The 23,471-nt window shown below is 45.4% G+C and overlaps 1 protein-coding gene across 2 annotated transcripts; it reads right to left on the reverse strand.

Annotated features, from left to right (window-relative positions):
• Window positions 1–215: 215 nt before the first annotated feature.
• On the reverse strand, window positions 216–21,518 carry LOC132243202 (ovotransferrin-like). Of its 2 annotated transcripts, XM_014596920.3 has the most exons (17): window positions 21,372–21,518; window positions 19,552–19,718; window positions 19,191–19,299; window positions 16,657–16,848; window positions 15,662–15,800; window positions 15,114–15,169; window positions 13,371–13,543; window positions 13,043–13,214; window positions 11,719–11,873; window positions 9,884–9,977; window positions 8,904–8,942; window positions 6,535–6,693; window positions 5,541–5,685; window positions 4,375–4,439; window positions 2,984–3,168; window positions 1,949–2,135; window positions 216–490 (listed from the first exon to the last, which is right to left on the reverse strand). In XM_014596920.3, exons 1-17 carry the CDS (start codon window positions 21,460–21,462, stop codon window positions 453–455), a joined length of 2,166 nt encoding a protein of 721 aa, XP_014452406.2. In that variant the 5' UTR covers window positions 21,463–21,518; the 3' UTR covers window positions 216–452. The 2 variants fall into 2 exon arrangements, with proteins under 2 accessions (XP_014452406.2, XP_059586794.1); XM_059730811.1 differs by lacking the exons at window positions 19,191–19,299; window positions 19,552–19,718.
• Window positions 21,519–23,471: the final 1,953 nt, after the last annotated feature.

Genomic DNA, 23,471 nt, shown 5'->3' on the forward strand with positions numbered 1-23,471 from the left:
CCTGGGAGCTGAACATTTTTTTAACTTGAGGTTTCAGCTGAACAGGCTGTAGCAGTTTGAAACATTATATAGTGTTCCTAGATAGATGCACACAAAAAAGACATTTGTTTCTGAAAGGGCTTATTGTACTCTTTTCTGCACTTGATGGCTTTCAGTAGGAGCTGAGGAACTGCAAAATACCAATGTATATTTCAAAATAAATCACAGCAAACCCATTAACAGCTATTAAGATTTTTATTTCTATCTTTTTCTGATGGTGGCGAGAGATTGTAAAGTGTTACGGGAACAGCCTAAACACCTCTTCAGAAGGATGAGTTAAAAGAAGGGGGGGGGGGGGGGGGAACACAAACAAGCAGAGAGATCCCCAGGTAGATCACATACTGTACTGAAAACACAAGGAGGAATTCACTTTCCAGTTTTCCTCCCACTATGAGGAGCCCCCGTTCATTGGATTAATGAGACTGGAGGAATTTGCAGACCTGGAGGAGTTCTGTAAGAGACAGAGAACAGACAGGAATTCAGGCACAGTAAGCAGCTTGTTGAAAAGAAAAACAAATCACAAATAATTTTCTACCTGAACAAATAAAACTAACGCAATCATTTTACCACATGAGAACACACCAGGGGTTTGCATGCCCAGAGTGCTTACAAAGAGCTTCCTGTCTCAGCAGGTTTTCCTCTTTGAAATGGGATAGGGCCAGGGAACTCAAATCCGCTCTGGCCACATGTTTTCCCAAGACTGAGCACCACAAGGGAATGGAGAAGGAACACTGAGAGTTTACAGCAAAAATGTGTTATCTCTGACTCTCTCAACACAATAGTTCTACTTGCACGGCCGGTTCAAGGGCCCAAATCTATTGGGAGGCTAAGTGAACTTAGGGACCTAAGTATGATCTTATTCTACCTTGCTCAAGTCCCTGAAAATACCTTAATATGCCTTAGGCAGACAAGGTTCTTTGGGTGAATCTGATATCTTTTATTAGACCAACTTAAATAGTTGGGGAAAAAAATGTAAGCAAGTTTTCAGGTTCAAAACTATTTTTTCCAACCATTTAAGTTGGTTTAATAAAACATATCAGATTCACCCAAAGAACCTTGTCTGCCTATGTCCTTAGACCAATACAGCTACAACCTGCACCCCTGTTAATATGACTTATTTTGTGACACGCCATTACTGTAGCCTTAAGATGAAGTCACAAAACCACTGAGCAGGAGGAGTACCCATTTGCCCTTTGCGATAGCTGTTTATGGGGGACTTGAGCGAGATGGAATAGGATGACAGTTAGGTACCCGAGTCCCCGTAGGTAAGTAATAGGTAGAACAGGATCTTGCCTCCACTTTCCAGTGCTCTGAATGAATCTTGAAATAGGATTCTAAGGCACTACGTCAAATCTGTTCTAAGCCAAGAGTGGCCTAATGTCATTTCCATTCAATGTGTTTATGACAGGCTATACAAAATAAGTGGGTGGTCTCAGGTCTCCTTAGTAAACAGAGTCCACATCACAAGACTCGCCTTTGTCATAGCTACTAATTTGCTTTCTTGTAGGGAAACTCAGCAAAGAAGCCAAAAACTGAAAGGGCACGAACAATGAACTAGTTGTGCCTTATCTTAAGACTTAATTTCTACAACCCAGGACAGAGCACGCTGGCAGGAGGGGCAAGGTTCTGCTACCATTTCCCATGCTGCATCTACACTAGGGACAGATGAAAAAGGTTGGCATCTGATGATGCTCATACAACCCATTTCAAGTGAGTATTAAATTCATTCAAGTAACTTTACAAAAAAATATTTTGTCAACAGCCTGGACTTCTGTTCTCACTGGGCTTTGAAAACCAAAGGGGCAGGGACAGAAATGCCTGCCTTGAACCCCATCTCCCAATGTACCACATGTCCGTGAAACACAAAGAAGCAGTTCAGCTATTGTTCTTTTGTGTTCATTACAGTTACCTGATGGGTTGCACTTATTGAGACTAGAGACAGAATCAAAGTATTCTTTTCCAAGGTAATCTTGGTAGGTCGTCCCTTCAGGGACTTTGATCAAGCACTTGGTGTTGTCTTTGAACAAAAGGTCCTTGGTGTCAGACTGAAACATTTTAAAATGTTGGTTTCCTTTCACACCATTTCCAAAGTGTGCCTAAAATAAAGGAGCGAATGCATAAGTATAGATGAACAGAAGCAAGCAAAAGCTCAGCTGAATGCAGTCAAACTATCTTTACAGCATAAATCTTGAGAAAGTCTCTCACCATCAACAGAACAATAAAAACGCATGTACCCCAAAAAGATCATTCTTCTACCATGGACGGGAAAAGAGGAGAAGAATCCAGAAAGTCCACAGTGGGTCTTACCAAGGAAAAAATTTGGAATAAGGTCCAGAAAACAGACTTATTAGGCACCTGAAGTGGACTGAGTACATGCTCTATCATACCATAAAAATGTTTCCCATATCACCTCTTATGAGAGTTGATCTAGTGTCCAATGAAATCAGTGGGCACCCTCTAGCTTTTATGAACCTAGGTTCAGGCTCCAGAAGTCGTTAGAAATGAGATTGCATGGAAACAGTCAATGCAAAAAAGTACCCCGGTTATGTCTTCTTTGTAGCATCACAGACCTATACCTAGTATGTCTTGCTGATACCCTAATGTAACTGCATAGTTGGAGTGGAAAACGTCAGCTGTCAGCCATTGCTGCTTCAGAACCCTGTTCTGTCCATAACTAGGCCAATAAAGAGTATGGTTTGCTGACTACAGCCTTCTCATGAGCACCCACTGACTGTACCTGAGTGACAGGAACAGGTCACCCATTGTTATGGATCAAAACACTAATACAGTCTTCTAAATTTGGATTTAGGTGGTTCATTCATTTGCACATCCAACTACTGCCCATGGCCTGACTTATGCTCCTTATGTATAGACTGCAGTTGTTTCACTCTAAAATCTAAGACATGCAATATCAAAGTCAATATATTTCTCCCACAACACAGACCTCTTGATCCTTCACTATTGCACTGACTTCACGGGCTATCTCAGAACGTGTGATCACAGCATGGGTAGGGACTTTTGCCAGGTGGCAATGCAGGTAGTCATCAGGCCTTGCCCGCCTCCCATTAAGGCACAGCAATTCAAACTGGTCCCTTCTCAGGCCTCTGGCCCAGTCAGCTTTATTGTTTCCTAGAAAAAAAATTGGTTAGAAGATCCTGTAAACACCAGTAGCTGTGAGTTTCCATTCAGTGCGCTTGCCATCCTCAGAGTACAAGTGTGGGATTTGTTCATAAAGGTTTGTGTACGTGCACTTTTAATTGGATACAATAGGTGCATAAAGGATGCATTAACCAAAGGTCAGCAGAAAGCAAGGGGGGACTGAAACATTTAAACAATCAGAATGTATTCACATCACTTTGAATAGTGATCATTTGATGAGAAGATGCATCTCAATAGCCTAAAAAGCTTTGAAAGCATTACCCTAAAAGATCATGACTAACAGACTCTGTAACAGGACCTAGGACCGTTCATAAAACTGTTGCGTGTGAATTCAGCTGACTCTGGAAGGTATAATACCTTAAGTTCACCCAGGAAGAGACCACTAGCCCTGCAGGAAGGCCCAGGAAACAGCCTGGTCTGAGGAGAAAGCCTGGGCTGAGGTTTATCTTCTGTTAGTGGTTGTTTGAGGTCCTGATAGAGTCAGACTCCAGTAAAGGGTAGACTAAGTGACATTACACAGACGACTTAGCCATTCTCTGCAGTAGGTGTGGGGGTCACCATCTGAAGGGAGCAGGATTTGGGCCCATGATAGCAGTAAACAAACAATGGACTCTGATTACAGTGATAGTGCATCTGCCTCACACATCTGCACATCTGTATCCCTGATGAACTATTGCAGCTGTGCCCTTCTAGGACATTAGCCAAAGCTCACTGAGACCAAGAGAAAGACTTCCATTGACTTTGGGTCAGGCCCACAGAGCACAGAAATAATGAACTAAAGGGATGCAAGCAGTAATATAGGGACACAACTAGGTGCCCAAGACAAAGGAGCAGCAGCAACTTCCAGTTGCCCCATGATTGCAATCACACAGCTGCCAGCCGCAGCCATTTTTTCACCTCCCAGAGTCAGTACCTGGGGCATTTGCTCCATTCGCCCTGCCCTAGTTAAGCTACCGGATGCAAGGCTTCTAGACCCCAAATCTTCCTGAACAGCTGAGTCAGCACAGGGACATTCTCACCGGCATGATGAGGTGCCCTCCCTCCCTACCGACATTTCAATTTCCTGTGACTGCTGACAGATCCAAGGCCTTGCCCTTTGCTGTCAGCCTCTTTGCTTCACAGGTACAGAATCAAATCACAGAGGGAGCCTATTGTCAAGGTGGAATAGTCACTTACCATCGGTGTTCTCAAAGACGGTTGTGTGCTTAACAAATGCCACATCCCCGCGCTCAACCAGGCACCTACAAAATGCAGAGAAAAGAGGAAACCCAGAGCTACAGGTGCTTGGCAAATGCTGATTGTGATACCTATCACCTTTTGTGAGCTTAAACTAGGAGGATTTCTAGCCCATTAGAACTGAAATGGACTTTTGGGGGATAGGTAAAATGTAATACCTTAACACCAGCAGTGCATCTATTCCAGCCCTGCTGACACTTCAGCTTAGAAGGAAATATAAAGCCAGTCCAAGGGGAAAAAATCAAATCCTGTGAATGACGCAAGGATCTTTGTGGGTGATCTCCTATTGGATCAACTGTATGGTTGGGATAGACTTAGCCAAGCTTCTGAATGCAGTGTATTCTTCTTCAGGTCTTCTTCAAGAACACACGGCATTCAAAAGCTTTGCTAAGTCTATCCAGTGGGTCCAACAAAAAGCTACCACCAATAAAAATCCTCACACATTTTCTGGACCACCCTAGTTATGCTATCATTTGAACACTACCAAAGCCTATGACGGTTAGCCTTGTTTTATTCATTTTAAGGGTGTAACGATCAAATCACTGCTCTCAGGACCCTCCTGCAGTTAGGATGCCTGGCTGCATATTTTAATAGCAACAGCCTTGTGAAAGGAAGACCACTTGAATGTGAGCCCTGAAGCCCTGTGGCAATAATTTCTCTGCCCCTAGATGGGGCTGGCGCTCAAATGATGGCCTGGCTGGACTCGTCACAAGCTCCATAGACCTGAGCTGTTATTGGAAGACTGCAAAGGGGGACTCTGGAAAGGGATATGGCCCTCTCATTTCTCTTTTTGAGTCTCATAGAAAAGTCGGAGGGAAGGTTTTAAAAAACTCTTCCCTGCTTTCCCAGCAGGCTTTGCTGTTTTCCATTTAGTTAATGGGGAGGATCTAGAGGTGACACTCTTTGCCAAATCCCTGTCTGGTGTCACTCCTTCCCCTCATTAAGGGACAACTTCCAAGTCTTTGGAGGGTGCTCTGAGCAGAAGGGTGGCGTCTATAAGGCAGGGCCTGGAAGGAGGTAGCAATAGCTTAGGGTACCTTGGAAACTGATCTTCCCTCCCTCCATCCCCACAAAAGGAGCATTTTGCACTATTTTCAATCACCTACCGGAAGGCCCCAGCATAGCCAAAGTATTTCTCATGGCTGTTGGCTACACATTTCTGTGGTGGGAAGGTGTCAGAGCCCCGACACAGACTGCAGAGCGGCGAGGTAAGTGGAGACCCAGGTGCGCAGCTTTCATGGAAGAATTTATCTGAGAGGAGGAACACAGACACCCATTGGGCACCTCCCTTCTTGCTCTTCTCTAAGCCTCAGTGAACCTCAAGCTTCAGGCAACTAGTCACTGTTAGGCCTTAAAACAATTTAAATTACTTGAAAACAACAGTACGCTTGAAGAAGATCAACTAAGCATATCCCTAGATCCAAAGGTGGCTCATTCTTTAAACCAAACAAACGAACCATCACTCCTATGACCGAAGTACCAACGATCAGTGTCACATCCTCTTCCTAAGAAATGCAAACTGCATCACCACCATGATAGATCAACTTTTAGCTATCATTTACAATAAGACAACAAGTCTCTCCTATCAGAACAGATTAACGTTGCTCTACTCCACCTCTTGCCTCCAGCGGTATTTGGTACTGACTGCTTCTTCACACAGGAATTGTGCAAAAGGTGAGTAGGGACAACCTGCCCACAGAAAAGTTCCTCCCATCAGGCTCATCATTTTCATTATATTATGCACAATATATATTATTTCATCCATGGTGTACGTCTGGATGATCATATTACCCATACATATGTCCGTACCTTTTTCATATTCAATGGAGTTGGCTGTATAAATAGACTGAAATGCTATACTCAAGCATTGACCCCGTTACGTTAGAGTAAGAACAGTTGATCACAGTGAGATTTTGCCCATCGATGCCTTGAAAAAAGCAGCTTTTCTCACTTCCTCAAATCACCAGGAACAACAAGGGCAGACAAGAGCTGTGGGATGCCGCTCTTGTTCTCCACCACTGAACAGGGGAGACTTAGGCATCTAACCCTAACCCTAACACAAAAAGCCACTCCAACAAGCTGATACACCAGCAGACTCACCAAACCTGCAGCTCCCAGTCTGACGGTGAATCAAGCCCATGGGGACATTCCAGCCGGCCGTTCTCCCAACACCTGTGTGACAGGACTTCTTACCCCGCAGAGTTCTCCATGTGATCCTGTGGTTGGACTTCTTTACAACAGCCACTGCATAATATGAACCTGTCACAAGAGAGAGAGAGACAAAAGGAAGGGAAACAGGAAATCGGACGATGAACCTGAATGAATGCTGAAGGTCCCAACCTGCTTTACATCTTCCCTTCTCTGAGGAAGGGTCAACAGATGGGAACATAAAGAGCACTTTGTGCTCCTAAAATATCCGCCAACTGAAAAGGTCACTGAGCATTTTGCAGACTGATACACTTAGCCACACAACACTCCTCTGACATTCTCAACCTCGTTACATTTTTCCCCCACAAAACTGCAGCACAGGTCTATTCTGGGCCAGCCCTGTCCCTTGATTACAAACCCACTCTTCCTCCCTCTGTCTGGGGAAACATTTCCACAAAAAGTTTTTTTATAGTGCAGGCCGGGACTTTTTTCCCTATATTCTACCCTTGCAAGTCATGGAACCATAGAGAAATAGCACTGGAAGTGACCTCAGCAGATCATCTAGTCCAACCCCTCTGCTCAAGGCAGAATCATCCCTATCCAAACCATCCCATACAAGTGCTTGTCTAACCTTTTCCTAACACTCCACAAGCAACTTTGTCACCAAGCTACAAGGCACATTGCCTAAAAACACCAAAAACATCCTAACCTACCACAAGTAAATCAGGTGGACAGCGGCACTGTCAATGTCCTGCTGGTACAGATGTTCTTAAAACGCACTCAAGAGATCCGAGGAAGAAGATGATGCATCCCATTACAGAGAAAGGTAAGCCCCCCCCCCCACCCTAATACATGCATGCACGCACACACGTGCGCGCACACACACACACACACACACACACACACACACACACTCTTTCACACAGAGTCCATCCAATCTGACCATGGGGTAAAATTCCTTCCTGATTCCAAACGTGGCAGTCGGTCAGACCCTGAGCAGAGGCACAAGGCCCGCTAACCAGGAACCTATGGGTTTTAGTTCCAGTAAGAGCACTAGCGCACTCCAGTTAAGCCCCCAGCCTTAGCTGCAGCCAACACCCAATGCTTCTGAAGTTGGAAAAATAAAAACCTGACACACCTGTAGCAACAGGAGTAAGAAATATGTTTTGGCATGGGGGTGTTCTTCATGGAGTGAGGACACCAAGTCCTGCAGCCACATTCTACCTTTTGCAGTGAAAACAGCTGGTAGGTCCACATAGTCAGACACACTGCACTACTTACAATGATGCTCCACGAAGGCATAACACAGCCGTATACAACAAAAGCTGGGCCAACCGTCCTCCTGAGCTGACCACCTCCATTCCCTACTAAGGAACATTCCCATTTCTGAATGCCCCTCAGGTCATGTGCTTTCAAAGGAAGAAAGGTGTTGGATTTGGACTTCATGCAACAGTGTCCGAGGTGAGAGAATACAGGTTTGAAACCTTCCAGAAGGATGTTTCCACAGTGTCCTTCCCTACAGGACAAATGGCTTGCCTTCCCAAATTAGACAAATGGAAAAGTTATCTTTTTCTTTAGAATATGTACATACCCTGTAGATGTCAGAAGAGCACTTGAGTTTCTTTCTGTATATGGGGTTTAGTCTATAAGGCATCTCTACCTTGCCTTCTGCCTGATTTCAGACTCACATGGCTAACTCTCTCTCTTCTCTATAGAGGTCTTCATCATTCACCCTTGCCCAGGGCAATGGCAGCACCAACCAGCAGCAGGCTCATTGATGCCTACACATGGGCCAAGAACAGTGGGGGAAGTAACATACTCTGACCACTGCTTCACATAAACCTTTGTGTGAACATAAGAAATGCTGCACCAGATCAGGTGTGTTACAGTCTCTGGAAGAGGCAAGTACAAGATGTTTTAGGAAAGGCAATAAAAATCCTCCATGATCCATGTGGACAGTTGAGAAATACTAGATCAGAAGCTATAGGTCTCCCTGACCCCACTCATTTATGTCCCTTGGATACCCTAACATCTACCATTTTGCTCTGAAGTCAGGTTGTCAAAATGAATGTTTAGAGTGCTCCTTGTTCTCTTTATTATAAATGACAGTGAGCCATTAGCAAACTTTTGACTTCACTAAAAACTCCATCGCCCAGATTGTTCCTAAGTACACTGGATGTTAATGGACCATAATACAGAATTTTCTTGGTGAAAATGAGCCATTTATTCCCAACCCTTAGCTCTGTCTCTTGACTCTTCTTTTTTTCAGCTTTATCTACACTGAGTTTTTATCTTCTGCTCCTCTGTTAATCAGTAGTTACCTGGGTGTTCTGTTGTTAAGAAACATTTGCTTGTGTCATCTGAAATGAGAAAGAGGAAATGATGTCCGCTGAGAGGGAGCTTGCACAGCCAGTTACATGGAGATAAGAGCTCGAGGATGGTAAAATATGGTGATTGCAATTAATTCTGTAACTAATCAAGGGTTCCTAAAGAGATAGGCAACTTCCCCAGCTTTTAGATCTCATCCTGGGTTCCAGACAGTGCCTTCAACTCTTCCCAGCTGGCAAAGAGGGGCTCTGCACCATCTGGAAATGGCACCAGGGAACACTTCTTACAGAGGGCAGGTGTTTCCTGAGAGAGAGAGAGCTTTATGCCAAACCTCAGTGCCGAAGCACCAAAGGTTGGCACCTGGGGCAAAGCCCACAGTGGTAGCCTACCTTCGCCCTGCCCTCACCCTGTTCAGATCCAGGGGGGTATACGCCCCCACCATGCTTGCTGGGAGCGCATGGAGTAGCGGGAGCCACCCTTCTTCCATCCCCACACCCCCCAAATGAGCCAGTCACGGCTCCATCCAGCACCCTGACTTAGCTGGGCAGCACCTGTTAGCGCCTCCTTTGCTTTGGCACCCGGGGCTGCTGCCCCACTTGCCCCCCCCCCCCGCCCTTGCTACAGCACTGCCAGGCCTCACCATATACCTTCAATTGTAGGCTTGAGGCCCCGCAGAGAAGCAATTGGTTAAAAGAGGGAATGGTGTGATAGGAGCACACTGTACTCCAGCGTTAAAGGAATTGCTCTAACTTATGGCCAGTGCTGCTACAGTCTCCATTTGCCCTCAGGATCCAGACAGTGCAAAGACAAGGTAAAGCCCCCTTAGATTGCCACCCACTTCTGGCAGTGAGTTAATTGTGGCCAGAGTGGACAAGAGTCACTGTCTTCCCATAATTCAGAGTAAAATCAGTGCTTCTGTCATAACAAATCCTCATCAGGAACAGGCAAGAAGAGCAGTCTGCACCACACTTACTGCCGTAGTATTCTCCCAAAATGGGCACCAGCCCACAAACACCAGCCGTGTAGACAAATCCTCCATCCACGCTAATCGCATCCGCTTCACCTGTCTGCAATGAACACAATGCATCAAACTGGAACAGAGCTACTCTTCCTGCAGTACTGGGCTTTTTACAAAAACACAGTCACAAAAGAGGTGGCTTATTGTGAGGAAGAAAAGGCCAAAGTTAAGGCTATTTGAAAGACAAAGATGCTGTGTATCCAAGCTTTTTCCTTAGTAAGTACAGGGCTGTTAATGCATTTGGTCACTGTTTACAGCTTTGGCAATGATATGAACTAAGTCCAAGATTGGGAGTAATCTCAGGGTACCGGTACATGACACTTTTGACATAGTAAAATAACTTTACTCTGTGGTAAAGTGAGGCAAACATATGAAGATTGGTCCTGCTATAGGGTCAATCACTTGAATTCAGGGTAAAGTTATGTAATTTTTGCTAGATGACTTTACCCTGGATTCACAGGTAAGGTTACCCCTTGAAAAGTATGTAGTAACTTTACCACACAGCAATGCTGTAAAGTGTGTCACAGGTCTAGTTCTGGCAACAAGTGTGGATGAGCTGGTCATGTGGGGTGAAACTTCTTTACCTGGCATGAAGTAAATTTACTGTGGATTAAAATCAGAGATAAAGGAATAATTAATAAATGCATGGGGTTCCTGTACCCTTATACCTCATGCTGGTGTGTACTAGGTGGAAGGACTATCACGCTACCAACGCTGCCACCTGTACTGCTAACAGCCTCCTCTGCTATTTGTAATGGCAGCCTTTTAGGGCAATGCACTCTATCCTTCTGCCCCACAAGAGGTTATGAGTGCAGCCCCTGATACACAGCTGGGAATCACAGAGCTGTACGTCAACCTTGGTCAAGGAAATGAAAGCACTCTGCATTGCCAGCTGAATCAGCCCACTAGCCAGAGTCCCGGTTAAAGGAACAATCAGCTTTTCTTTAAAAAAAAATCACAGGTCAGCAAGGCCAGCACAACGTGGGGAATTCCTTGTATCAGCTTATGCAACAGAGGCAAGACCCTCGGCTTCCATTAATGGCTGCAAGTCAATAGACGTGTCCTTATACCACCCCAATGAGGATAAGCACCATTAACTGTAACGTAACATTTCTTTGTCTAGATCACTGCAAGTTACTTGTTCTTAAACACCAGTGTCCAGAAGAAAATGAGATGTACAAGCTAGCCAGAGACAGCTAGCCAATTATTTATTTATTCAGTTCATATGTGACCCTTCCCAACAAATTAGTACTTATTCCCATGTCACAAGATTTATTTCTTTTTTCTTTTTTTTTTTCTTTTTTTTTTTTTTTTGAGATTTCAAAGAACTTTCCTGTGCTAAATCAGGACAGAAAAAAGTCAAAAGCTCACAAATTTTCATGAACCAAAACTCAAAATAAGAAGTGAGATCAGATCAATGGAAATGTTTATAACATGTCTGCAATTTTTCATTTTGATTTTCATCGTTTTCAGTTTTTATCCTTTTTTTTTTTTTTTTTTACTTTAGCTTAAATTTCTAAACGAAAATCCCCTTTGCAAGTCAAACAAAAAATGGAATCTTTCGTTTAAAAATGTCAACAATAACTTTTGGGCAACTGCTAAACTTTCTTCCCCCCCAAGTCCAGATATTTGTGGAAACTGACACTTTCCCACAAAATATTTAAGTTTCAACGAATTGATATTTCCCACAAATAATACCCCAACATTTCTACCAAGGTCTGACCAAAGATACAAAGGGGTCATATGCTGCTGTCCAAATGGAAGGAGAATGCCGAAGGAAAGGTCCTTACCAAAATCATTATAATGCATTGCTCCGTGGTGTACGCGGTGGCACATCCCACCCTGCCTCTGCTCACGGCACTCCATTTGTCACACTTTGTCTTCTCATCGTTACCAACCGTACACCATTTCACCTTTTGCAACGGGGGCTTAGGAAAAAGTGTGCCTAGGGTAGCAGCAAAGATAGAAAGAATAAACCAAGAAATCGGCTCAACCATAAAGCCATCGATGGGCAGATTTCAGCAGCCACTGAAATTGTTACTCTTGCAAACTCTCTGCTGCTCAATTTTAAACTCTCTCATTTAACAAACCTGGGCCTAACCAAGCACAGAATGTGCAGGAAGGACGATGAATTGCCAAGGTCTGAGTCTTACATTGGGAAGAAGGGTGCTTAGAAATCAGCAGAGAGAGATTTATAGGGTCTGCTTGTATAACACAAGCCATAGGGTTTTATCCAGTTTCCCCTGCATTTAGATCAATGCCTTGTGTTTGATTATAGGACATTCCAGCAAGGCTTTCAATTATTCAGTCTTGAGCTGAAGTTTTCAAGTGATGGCACTTCAGTTTGACTTCAGCTTAAGTCTGCTGATTTGTGGCAGTTGAGGCTCTGGCCCCAGAAACCAACTACGGAGGAATAACCACTTCCTCAACTTCCTTCGCAGCTCCCTGGCAGCCCCTCCGGAGAAAACCACAGAGAAAGCAAGGGCTTCTCAACCCTTTCCTGTGCAGCTGTGTGGAGAAGGCTGGGAAGTGGGGAAAGGCTTCCTCTACCTCCCCTCAGCCACTAACTGTGCTGAACCAGCATGGATGGGGAGGGAAAGTACTTGGCCTTGGGCTGTCCAGCAGCCTACTACTACAGCTACAAGGAGAAACAAAGGAGGAGAGAGCAGAGAAGGCAACGTGGCTTTCTGTGGCATGACTCCTTCCTTGGGAAGTTTCTTAGGCAGTGCAGCTCACACAGAGCTGAGAGTGTGCTGAGGATCTGTATCATAGTCTGGGGAAAGCTGTGAGCTGTCCGACTGCTCGTTCTTGGAGTGCAGCTTGAGAGAAGATGGACAAGAGCCCAGTACCTGAGACCGCATCATTTAAACTCCACTCCAGGAAATGCAGTGCCAGAGACAACTGTATGTTGCAGTCCTACTACAGAACGCAAATCCAGGTGGCTCAGTCCAGCTCTCAAGTACACCAACATAAATCTCTGCATCGCCATTCACATCAAGTGGCAGAAGGCAATGAAATTCCCATATATTTTATTGAACATTGCTAAGGGAGAATGGGTCCTCTCCCACCCTGGGGATTTGTGATCACTTGCCATGGAGCCAGTTCCCTGCTTACCTTCCTTGAGACTCTGGATAGAAGTATAATACTCAAGGCCCAGATAAAGCTTGAAATCCATGAGGTGGGGGACACGCACCAGCCTTAAAGCAGAGTCCTTAAAGAGCAGGTCTTTCCCATGAGAGGAACTGAAGAGCTGGAACATAGTTTTGGTGCCCTTGCCATACCTTGCCTGCCACAGGGGAGAAAGGAGCAGAAGAGCAGAAGTCAGAGACAGAGGAAACTAGAGAGACAAAGCAAAAGAGGGAGCAAAACAGGGAACAACAGAAGAGTGTAAAGAGAGGGTCTGGAGAGGGTGGAAAGTGTGGAATGGGAAGAAAGCATGTACTTGAGCCTGAGCCAGGAAGCTCCAGGTCTCATTGGCCTTGCCATCCACGCTTCGTGCCACAACAGCATGGGCAGGGACCCTGGCCCAGTTACACTCCTTGTACTTATCCAAAGGCTTCCGAGTGCCATCCAGACACAGCAGCTCATATTTGTTCCTTCCATTCGGGTCATTTTCTGGGAGGAACGAAAGCGCACAGATTAGAGCAATGCAACCGTGCAAGAATGGTCTGTCAAGCACATATTTTGGGATGCCACTTAATAGTTGTCCTTAACTGGGACCCAAAAGAGGGACATCTTCTGTGAGACAGATTTTCCCTCTCTGAGGTAGTGATGAATCAGTACTAGGGCATGTGGGACTGCTATGGGCTGCATGCATATATCTATGTGTATATCTATGCGTATATATGTATTTGTCATTATTCTGATACAGTAATCCTGTATTAGGGACTAGATCCCTAAACAAGACCAGAGACTTTGTGTAGTAGGTGCTGTCCAAACACATACTAAGAGATAGTCTATGGAGAACTTATCTTTACAGGCAGTCCTCGACTTACAATGTTTTGAGTTACAACGTTTCGCACTTACAACATTTATAAATTGACACCCTATTTCAACGTTATGACATCAGTTTTGACTTTACAACACTTGATCCGATGCGGCACCACGCCAGCAAACAAGTTTGCTGCATCGCTCATCTCCCTGGAGAACATCTGTCCAAACTTCCTTGGACATTTTCTTTAAGAAAGCAGACAAGACCCCAGAAAAACCTGCAGCCAAAACTCCTGAGAAGACCCCAGCCAAGAACCCTTAAAAAAATCCAACCAAGAGCCCTTCCAAAAGTCCAGCAAAGTCACCTCAAAGAAGTCCTTCCAAATCAATATGACTGCTATTTACAATATAAATACATACATGTAGCATATGACTCATCTATAATTGCTCGAGTACAGAATTCTGGGGTATTTTTGGTGGAAATAGGGTATTGGGCCTTGGTTCAGGAACCAATCCCCCATTTATAAAATGGTTTCTTATGAGAAAATTGGTTCTGAGTTACAACGTTTCGACTTAAGACGCGGTTTTCAGGAACCAATTGTGTCATAAATCCGAAGACCGTCTGTACTTTTATCCCACTTTAACAGGTGGACATTGGAAAACCGAGGCCCAGAGAGATGAAGTGAGTTATTCATAGTCAAAAAGCTGAAATGAGAATCCACGGCTCCATCCTCGCTCTTAGGAGGGTCATACATTATGCTCATAATGTTAGTGTAGCCCCATCACATATGGCAACTTTCAGAGAGCAGTGTACTTTAGCTGTACACTTTCCTGTCCTGCATTTGCAGTGATACTGTTGTGGTTGGTCTCTGTGTGTGGCATGGCTTATGATTCTGGATTCTGAAGCCTATGCAGAATGGAAGGATTAGGATAGCTTATACCCAGTCCCAGGCTTTCATTCTCAGACTTGTAACTGTAATCATGACATAGGACATTTCTATATCACGTCAAGAAAGAAGCATGTAAACAGGACCCTGAACTAGTAGCTTTGTTCAAGAACAAGAAAGAACCATCTTTTTTAAGAGGCAAAAACCAACTTAGCAATGCTAATTATCTTGCAGTCCGCCATACAACATCCAGGTCATACTGTGTCCCAGAAATAAAGGTGGGTGCACTAGAGAAAAAAATCATGGATGGGGTAGCAGTGAAAGACCTGACAAAAAACTGGAAAAATAAAATGATCTCACAGGCCTACCTAGAACGGTGGTATGTCGTACAAAAGCTACTTCTCCGGCTCCATCTCTCAGACACCTGAGAATGGAAGAAAGCAGAAAAAAAGAAACGTTAGAGCAGTAAAGTACTGTATTTGTTTCTCTTCCCAGACCATCCTTGTGCCCTTTCAGACAACAGGCAACCACCAAAACCCAACTCCCAAGCATTTATCTTCCCAAAAGAGTCATTGCCTGGGAAGGAAATGCAATGACAGAGAAGAAGCTTTTAATAAAATGCAGTGAGAATCAGCCCAGTGCTAATGATCTGTGCTGTCATGTGCACTATAGAGCTCAGTTTCTGGTCTCTGTGTGGTGGTTATAGATGGGGGAAGGCACCACTGGCAGTATATATCCCCTGGAATAGAGCTGTTTCTTCCATTGCTCAAAAGAAAGTAAATGTAATGAAACCCTTCAAATTCACTCATGTGAGGAGTCCCAGTTATAATAGAGGTGTTCCTTGTTGCAGTTAGAACATGAGAGTGTGGGGAAGGGATAGTCAACCAAGTAAAAATATGAATAAACCTTTACTCACTGAAAGGCTCCAGAATAGCCAGAATAAGGTCCATTACTGGAACATTTTTCAGGGCCTGTTCCTTTGCATAGGAAACACAAAGATGGCTCATTTGGGGGGGCACCCGGGACACAGCTGGCTGAGAAAAATCTGGCCACAGCTGTGGAAGAAAATATACAATAGTTATTAACACATGCACCCTCTACCAACTGCCCTCTCCAGGTTTCTCCTACATGTACAGGTTTGGTGTGGGGGGCCCCGTGCATTCGGAACAGGGAAGAGTGGTAACAATGCCATGACTCCAAAAATGTGAATTCAAATCTTGCTCTAAGCCTGTACCTAAGGCTGTCCCAAGTCGACCAAGTCACAAACAGGGATCTGGTCATCTGGGTTGAGGAGTGAAAAGCAGTGAGTGAGATACTAATCATCTTTCCCTCAAGTGCCATTGACTACCGAAATTGGTGTGCCTTCCCAATGCTAAATGAATGGGAGCCAGCTATGCCAAAGCAGAGGGGAAAGCAGTCTGTACCCAGGCACATTGGGCCAGAGTGGTTTGGAAAAGGGGATGCTGCAAGGTTGGCATCCCCTACCAGAGGGAAAGTTGCATGGCATGCTCTCTGGTGTATGGCAGGGGTCCAGGAGGGATACATGTGAAGGAGAGCAGGTTATGTAACATTATGTGGCCTAACTTCCCACTTCCTTTGGTTTGTTTCTGGAAGAAATGTTATGTGGTTAGCAACCTTCACTCTTGCAAAAGACAAACCCATTGAGTGAGTGGCTGAGGAGATAATGGTGAAATCCTAAGCAAAGAAGATATTGCCTTGGAAATGTCCTTACTGGTGAAAAAGGAGAAATAAGAGACATAGGAAGCATAGACAGTTCAGTTGGTGTGTTCATTTCCTCCAAAGCTCCTCAGGAGACCTGAAAAACCACCCCTTTATTCCTAATCAGGACCAGTCCTGCCCACCCCTGCTTAACTATTCTCCCCCTCTTCACCTGGCTTTTTCCCAACTTACCTCTCTCAATGGGCTCATAGCGTGGTCCCTTCCAGTTTATGGCCCTACGGCGTACAAGTGTCCCAATGGGAATGACCCAGCCGGCAGACCTGCCCAGGCCTGTATGGCAGGATCTCTTGCCTTGCAAATCATTTATCATAAAGCTGCTTCCTTTCTTCACCACAGCCACAGCAAAGTAGCTGGTGGCTGACGCTGCAGAGAAAGAAGGAGGAAAAGCAAAAGGTAGTGAAACAAGGAAACAAACACACTGGATTTTCATTCTTATGACTGTCCCTTCACACAAGAACCTGGACACAAAGCAAAAGGTCAAATTTACATTCACTCTTATCCTATATTGTTAAAGCTGACTTGCCATACCCCACTCTCAGCCCAGTCACTTTGGTCATAATGGTCACCATGTTGTTGCCTGCAGAGTTATGTTGAGGCAGTTCATAATCAAGGAGAGCTAGCCTTACACAATTCTTCACACACTGTTGCACTAGCCTTGCTCTGCTATTGCAATACCACAGTACTGGCTGCAGAATTTCCACAGAGGGAACAGCAACAGTAGCACACAGCATTGCACACATTTCCGTGGTGAAGACATTTCCCTTTTGATCACCGTTCTGCCCATTGGAACAAGACTGGTAGTCAGAAGGGGAGTGCAATGTCTTGCCATTTTAGATTACATTTTAGATTACAGACCTGCTACCACCCTCTGATATGGAAGAAACAAAGTCTCAGATGCTCAATGGAAAAGACATAAAGGTGCTGCTCAGAGAGGGAAGGTTGGCTTGGAATGTGATTTTCTTCTTGTAGGCATTTTTATCCCTTCCGTGGGTCCAGCATGAGCTAAGCTCTGTGTGACCCAGCAGTGGAAGGAGCAACTAGGAAAAACCATTCTACCTTTGCATTTCCCTCATATGGCCAACCACATCCTAAGTTTCTAATGCTCTGAACTGTCAGACACCATGAAAGGAGTATGTGTGTGTGGTTAGGAGTGATAGTGCTTCACTACTAATGTTTTGGCGATATCACTGAGAGGCTGGGATGCCGTAAAAGTGGCCAATGCCTTTCTGTGGGTACTGGATTTCTGCAAGGAGTCAAATCTTTCCACTTTGTCAGCCCTTCCTCCATCAGGGAGGTGGTAGGACTGCTAGTGGACAACAGCCCCTCCTCTCTCCTACCTAGACCTCCCCTCCCTGTACATTGCACCACACAAAAAAGACATTTAGGTTAGTTACTGGCAGCATGTTGACATGGGGATGTCACCTAGAATTACACTGAAATGGTTGCTCTGCTCTAAACTGCAAATAAAACTGGTATGACAACGCGATTTCAATTAGTCACTGGGAAGGAACCAGTCCAGAGCCCTAATATTCAGAGAAATGTGAAAGACAAACCAATCAAAATTCCAGGCAGGTTAGGAAAGGCCCCATCCATTCATGGGAAAGAGAGGAAACAATGGTGGGAGTGGAGAAAAAGGACTGTCTGGAACAGTTCCAAAATTGGGAAGGGTGATGTATCCCAGAGCCAGAAAAATGGGAGAGGGAACAAAAGCACGTCTCATAGCTGCTTCCTGCCAGAATATTTTTGGGCCGGATGCTGAGTTTTTGTGAAAGGGACCAGGTCCATTGCAGCGGGCTGAGTGCCCACTTACAGTAATGGAGACCCTGTCCCCAAGCTGATGGCCAGACCTGAATGAGCACACATGCTGGACTGAACAGTAATAGACAGCACCCATCTCTCCAGCATGATGTCCTGCCTGGTGGTTGCACTTCCCTCTGTCTCATGGCCCAACCAGCACACAGCTGGCCAGCACTGCAAAGGTAAAATTGCCATCATAGAATCAGAGAAAATGAGGGCTGGAAGGGACCTCAAGAGGTCATCTAGTGATAATCCACCCCCCTGCTCAAAGCAGGACCAACCCCAACTAGATCATGCCAGCCAGGGCTTTGTCAAGCCGAGCCTTAAAAACCTCCAAGGATGGAAATTCCACCAACTCTCCAGGTAACCCATTTCAGTGGTTCACCAGCCCACTAGTGAGAAAGCGTTTCCTAATATCCAACTGAAACCTCCGTTGCTGCAACTTGATACCACTACTCCTTGTTCTGTCATCTGTCACCACTGAGAACAGTCCAACTCCAGCCTGTTTAGTACCACCCTTCACAGAGTTAACAGCTGCTATCAAAACCCGCCTCAGTCTTCTCTTCTGCAGACTAGATAAACCCAGTTCCCTCAGCCTTTCCTCATAAGTTAGGTGCCTCAGTCCCTGAACCATTTTTGTTGCCCTCTGCTGGACTCTCTCCAGCTTGTCCCCATCCTTTCGATAGTGGGGGAGCCCAAAACTGAATACAGTACTCCAGATGTGGCCTGACCAGTGCAGAATAGAGTAGAATGATTACTTCCCTGGATCTGCTGGCAACGCTCCTACTAATGCAGCCCAGTATGCTGTTAGCCTTCTTGGCAACAAGGGCACACTGCTGACTCATATCCAGCTTACTGTCATATTGCCATCACTTCAGAGTTTCAGATGACACTCCATGAAAACATACCTCTATCTTGGTTGTAGACCTCAGCCACAATGGGCTTGAGGTTATATGGGGAACCGCCTGCCTGATAAACCAGGCCACTGTCAAGAGTAATGGCATCTGCACCACTCATCTGAAACACAAAAGAGCTAAATCAGTAAAGAACAATAGAGAAATACTTCTGCCTATCAGCTGGAGCAGCTTCAAGTAAGTGAGGGCCGAAAAGCATCGAGTATTAAGAACACCTCTTCTCGTGATCTTTCAGAAGAGGCTCTGCAATGGCATGAGGGATGTAATCAGCAACTTAACCCAGTGAAACTTTGAGCCTTAATTAGAAAGACAGAATGCAAGAGAGCCCCCACCTGCCACATTCATCTTCACTTACACTAATAGCCTGTACGCAGTCCAAGTGATTTTGTTTTTGCACACAAGTAAGTGAGGGGAACAGATCTTCCATGGCCACCTTCAGTTCAAGACATTTCCTTTGTTCTGCACTGGAAATTGTGCACCATCTGATGCTCTGCTGATGGTGTTTGATAGTAAGACATAGAGCTGTTGAGAGAGCAGAAGAAGATGGGGGCTGTTTTATTAGCCTTGGACAGAGGTGTAGCCAGGTGCCCCACTGAAAGAATCAGATTTCTCCCTACAGATCCCTCTGTTATGGCTGTCAATCCCTAGCTGCTCCGAGCACCCGGATTTCACAGGCTATGAATGTGCACCAGTTTCACTTCTGGTATCACCATATTAGCTAGCTCTGGAGTTTACGGCACAGATGGATTTGGCCCAGGAGACAAGGCAAGGGGTATTCTGAGTTTCAGCACTCGCACTCTCCTTAACTGGCTTATCCAGATGCAGATCACCAAGAGATTCCTACTAAACCTCCTCACCACATAATGGAGTGAGATCCCAGAGGTCTGTGTTATAAGAGGACCAGCCTTTCCTCTCTCAGGAAAGATGAAGATGCAAGAGCAAGATCTGCCCTCTGGTACCCTATCACCATCCCTGAATAACTGACCTCAGTGGAGTTATGCCAGTTTTATGGCATAAGTTCAAGCAGAGGTACAACTTCCGTGGTCAGGGTGAGCAGGCTAAGCTGAAATCCTGGACAAACCCATATTCCAGGTTCCTCCACAGAGGTGCACTTGTTTCCCTGCAGGGGAACCACTCTTCCATTTTTCCCTGGTACCTAAGAAAAGGTACTTCTGGCATGCAGTGATGAAGAGATCCATGACATCAGGGCCCCTGGGTCCCCAAGGAGAAAGGTCTCTCTTTATCTCCCATGCAAACTTTATGAGACATGGAGGAGGAGAGTTCCTACCTTACAAACTTAAAGTTGTCTAGCAGGAGAGATCCACCTGCATGGCCCTTTTACTGGTAGGGAGGATGCTGGAAATGGAGAAAACTTTTGTGTATGGGTATTCATAGCAGTTTGCTGTACAGTGCAGTGTGTTGGAGACTACAGCACAGTCTTTATTCCAGTATTTAGAAATTAGATACCTAAGTGTGATCTATTCCAGCATACTTAAAGATTTTGTTGTGCATCGACATGGGTATTTTTATATGCATTGTGTATCATCTTCTCTGTTTAGGAATGCAGAATTCTGAATGAAGGCACTGGGGTCAGGAATGTTTGTCCACTTAACTGAAACACATATAAAAGTATTTATGGGCCAATTAAGGTTGAATGAGGATATGTATAGCCTAGATTAGAAGGATACGATCCTATTGAAGTCGATGGAAAAACTCCTTTTCACATCACTGATCTCAGATGGAAGGGCTGGTGTAGTAGAATGGGTCTGGACAGGTATTTAACTACCATATTCTAAGCATTCTAATACTCTCATTTCCAAAACGTTCAGTGTCTTTGTTGTCATGAGGTTTCTTTCCTCACATTGTTATGAAGAGTTAGTGGAAATGTCTTTGTGTGCAGGAATGGCTGCTACTAATATTAAAAGTATACCGTGAGACTCCTGGAGGAGTGCAGATAGTCAAGCACTCCAGCGGTTTGCCTTCTGTGTATTACACATTTTTAAAGAATGTCTTCTAAAGAAACCTGGTCTGAGCTTTCTTTCTACTGAAATCGATTGGTTTTCCTATAGCATATCCCAGCCACCTAAGTCATGGGCTACAGAGAATGCTGTTGTCCCCTGTCACCCGCACCCCCTCTCCCCACAGTCCCAAAGCTATTGCTTTGCAGTCACTTACTCAGTATCCCGAAGCACAGCACGGCCTGGAGGACTAGTTTCATCCTTCTTTTTTGGAGTCTATAGTTGGAGGTTGCTGAAGTTTCTGTCATAAACTTCCCCCACTCTGAGTCCACAGTGGCTTTCAAGCTACCTCTGCCCTTTTATAGAAAGACGTCAGGCAGCATTTGGAGAAACCATGATCTAACTGTATGAACGCTTCCTTGTTTCCCAAGAACTCCTAAATCAACCCTCCTCCTCCCCCTTCCCCCCATTACATTTTCAGGAAGCATTTAATTTGCCCACTGAATCACAGCGCAGATCTTGGTGGCAGCAGGACAAGGTGTTCTTAGTTTGTCCAAGAGGCTACAAATTCTCGTTTCATGTCATTTGAGTTCCTTTTAGGCTGAAAATACACTAAAGGGGGCTGATTCCTTTATTATGGCTCTTTCTGCCTTGCAAAGCCTTATCTCAGAAAGCCACCCTGGAGCCAGTTCAGAATCTAGAGAGCTCCATCAGAACTGGTTAGCTGACTGCCTTGGAAACAGCAGGAGAAACAACAGCAATTTGAAAGCCAGGGCCTTCTTAACCAGACCTCAAGAAAAGTTTATGCCTCAACCAATCAGTAACTCATTTGCTTATAACTGGACCATGCTACAAATAGATCCACTCTACCAAAACTAGGAATAAACTTGCTACCAATTCCAACCCCTTTTTGAACACTTCTAAGTCTCAGAGGGATCTCTTATCCTTGAAAACACTTCACAAGTAATAACTACCCTCTTCCACTGACACTAGATTATATCTTCTTCTTTTCTCTGATATTAGCTCAGCCTTAGAGACAAAGAATATCAATAGGGCATGTCTGGAATGACAACGTTTTTATCAAGATTTAGGTTAGATATTAGGAAGAATTCTCTTTACAGTAAAGGTGGCCAGAATCTGGAATGGGCTTCCAAGAAAGGAAAGGTGTAAAGGTGTAAAACCAGTAAAGGTGGCCTCCTCTGGACCCTCTCAAGATTCTCTGCATCCCTCTTCAAGCGCGGTGCCCAAAACTGGATGTAGTACTTCAACTGCAGCTTGACCAGTGCCGCATAGAGGGGAAGCATCACCTCCCTGGACCTGTTCATCATGCATCTGCTAATGCACAATAAAGTGCAGTTATCCTTGTTGATCACTTTGTCACACTGACAACTCATGTTCATCTTGGAGTCAACTATGACTCCAAGATCCCTTTCCACCTGCTGTGCTGCTGCTGTTGAGAAGGTCATCCCCCAGCCTGTAAGTGTGTTGATGGTTCTTCTTGCCCAGGTGCAGCACTTTGCACTTGTCTTTGTTGAACTACAGCCTATTTTGTTCTGCCCGTTTTTCCAACCTGTCCAAATTTGCCTGGATCCATTCCTTACCCTCTGGTGTGTTAACTGCCCCATAATTTGGTATCATCTGCAAATGTGGACAGGGTGCTCTCTGTGGCCTCATCCAAGTCACTGATGAAGACATTGAATAGCACCGGTCCAAGGACCGAGCCTTGCGGAACTGCACCGCCCACATCTTTCCAGGTCGATATCGACCCGTGCACCACCACTCTCTGGGTGCAACCCTTAAGACAATTTGCCACCAATCTGACAGTGTAATTGTGACAGGGGGGGCCTCCCGGGGCCGAGCTCTGTGGCCCGCCCACCTGTCTCTGGGCAACCACCCGCTCATCTCGCCCGCCACGCCTTTGATGATAATGAGTTCAATTATGATGATAATTAAGCGGGAGGCTGCCCTTCGACTGCCCCGATGCCCAGGGGCGCTCTGCGGCTCCGACCTCCCCTAATACCGCAGCCCAAGCCTCGCAGATGGCATCATGGTGTTCTTCCTCACCGGCCCCCGCACTGGGCCCCAGAAACTTCTATGCAAGACCCCACTATGGTCTTCTCTACTCAGGCGGCCACTCCGCCTTCATCTGGGCTACCTCACCCCCCCGAAGCTTTGTTCCCCTCTTGGGTGTGGTTCCCCCCGAACCTTTGGCTACCTAGCCCTGGCCCACCTCAAGGCCAGTCGGGACCCCAGGCCCCCGGCTCTTGGGCGTCCCTCGCGGTGGGCCCCTGGCCCTTTTGACCATCCTGGTCCTGGC

Source organism: Alligator mississippiensis, chromosome 7 (assembly GCF_030867095.1).
Source record: "Alligator mississippiensis isolate rAllMis1 chromosome 7, rAllMis1, whole genome shotgun sequence".
In the NCBI taxonomy this organism is placed as follows: Eukaryota; Metazoa; Chordata; order Crocodylia; family Alligatoridae; genus Alligator; species Alligator mississippiensis.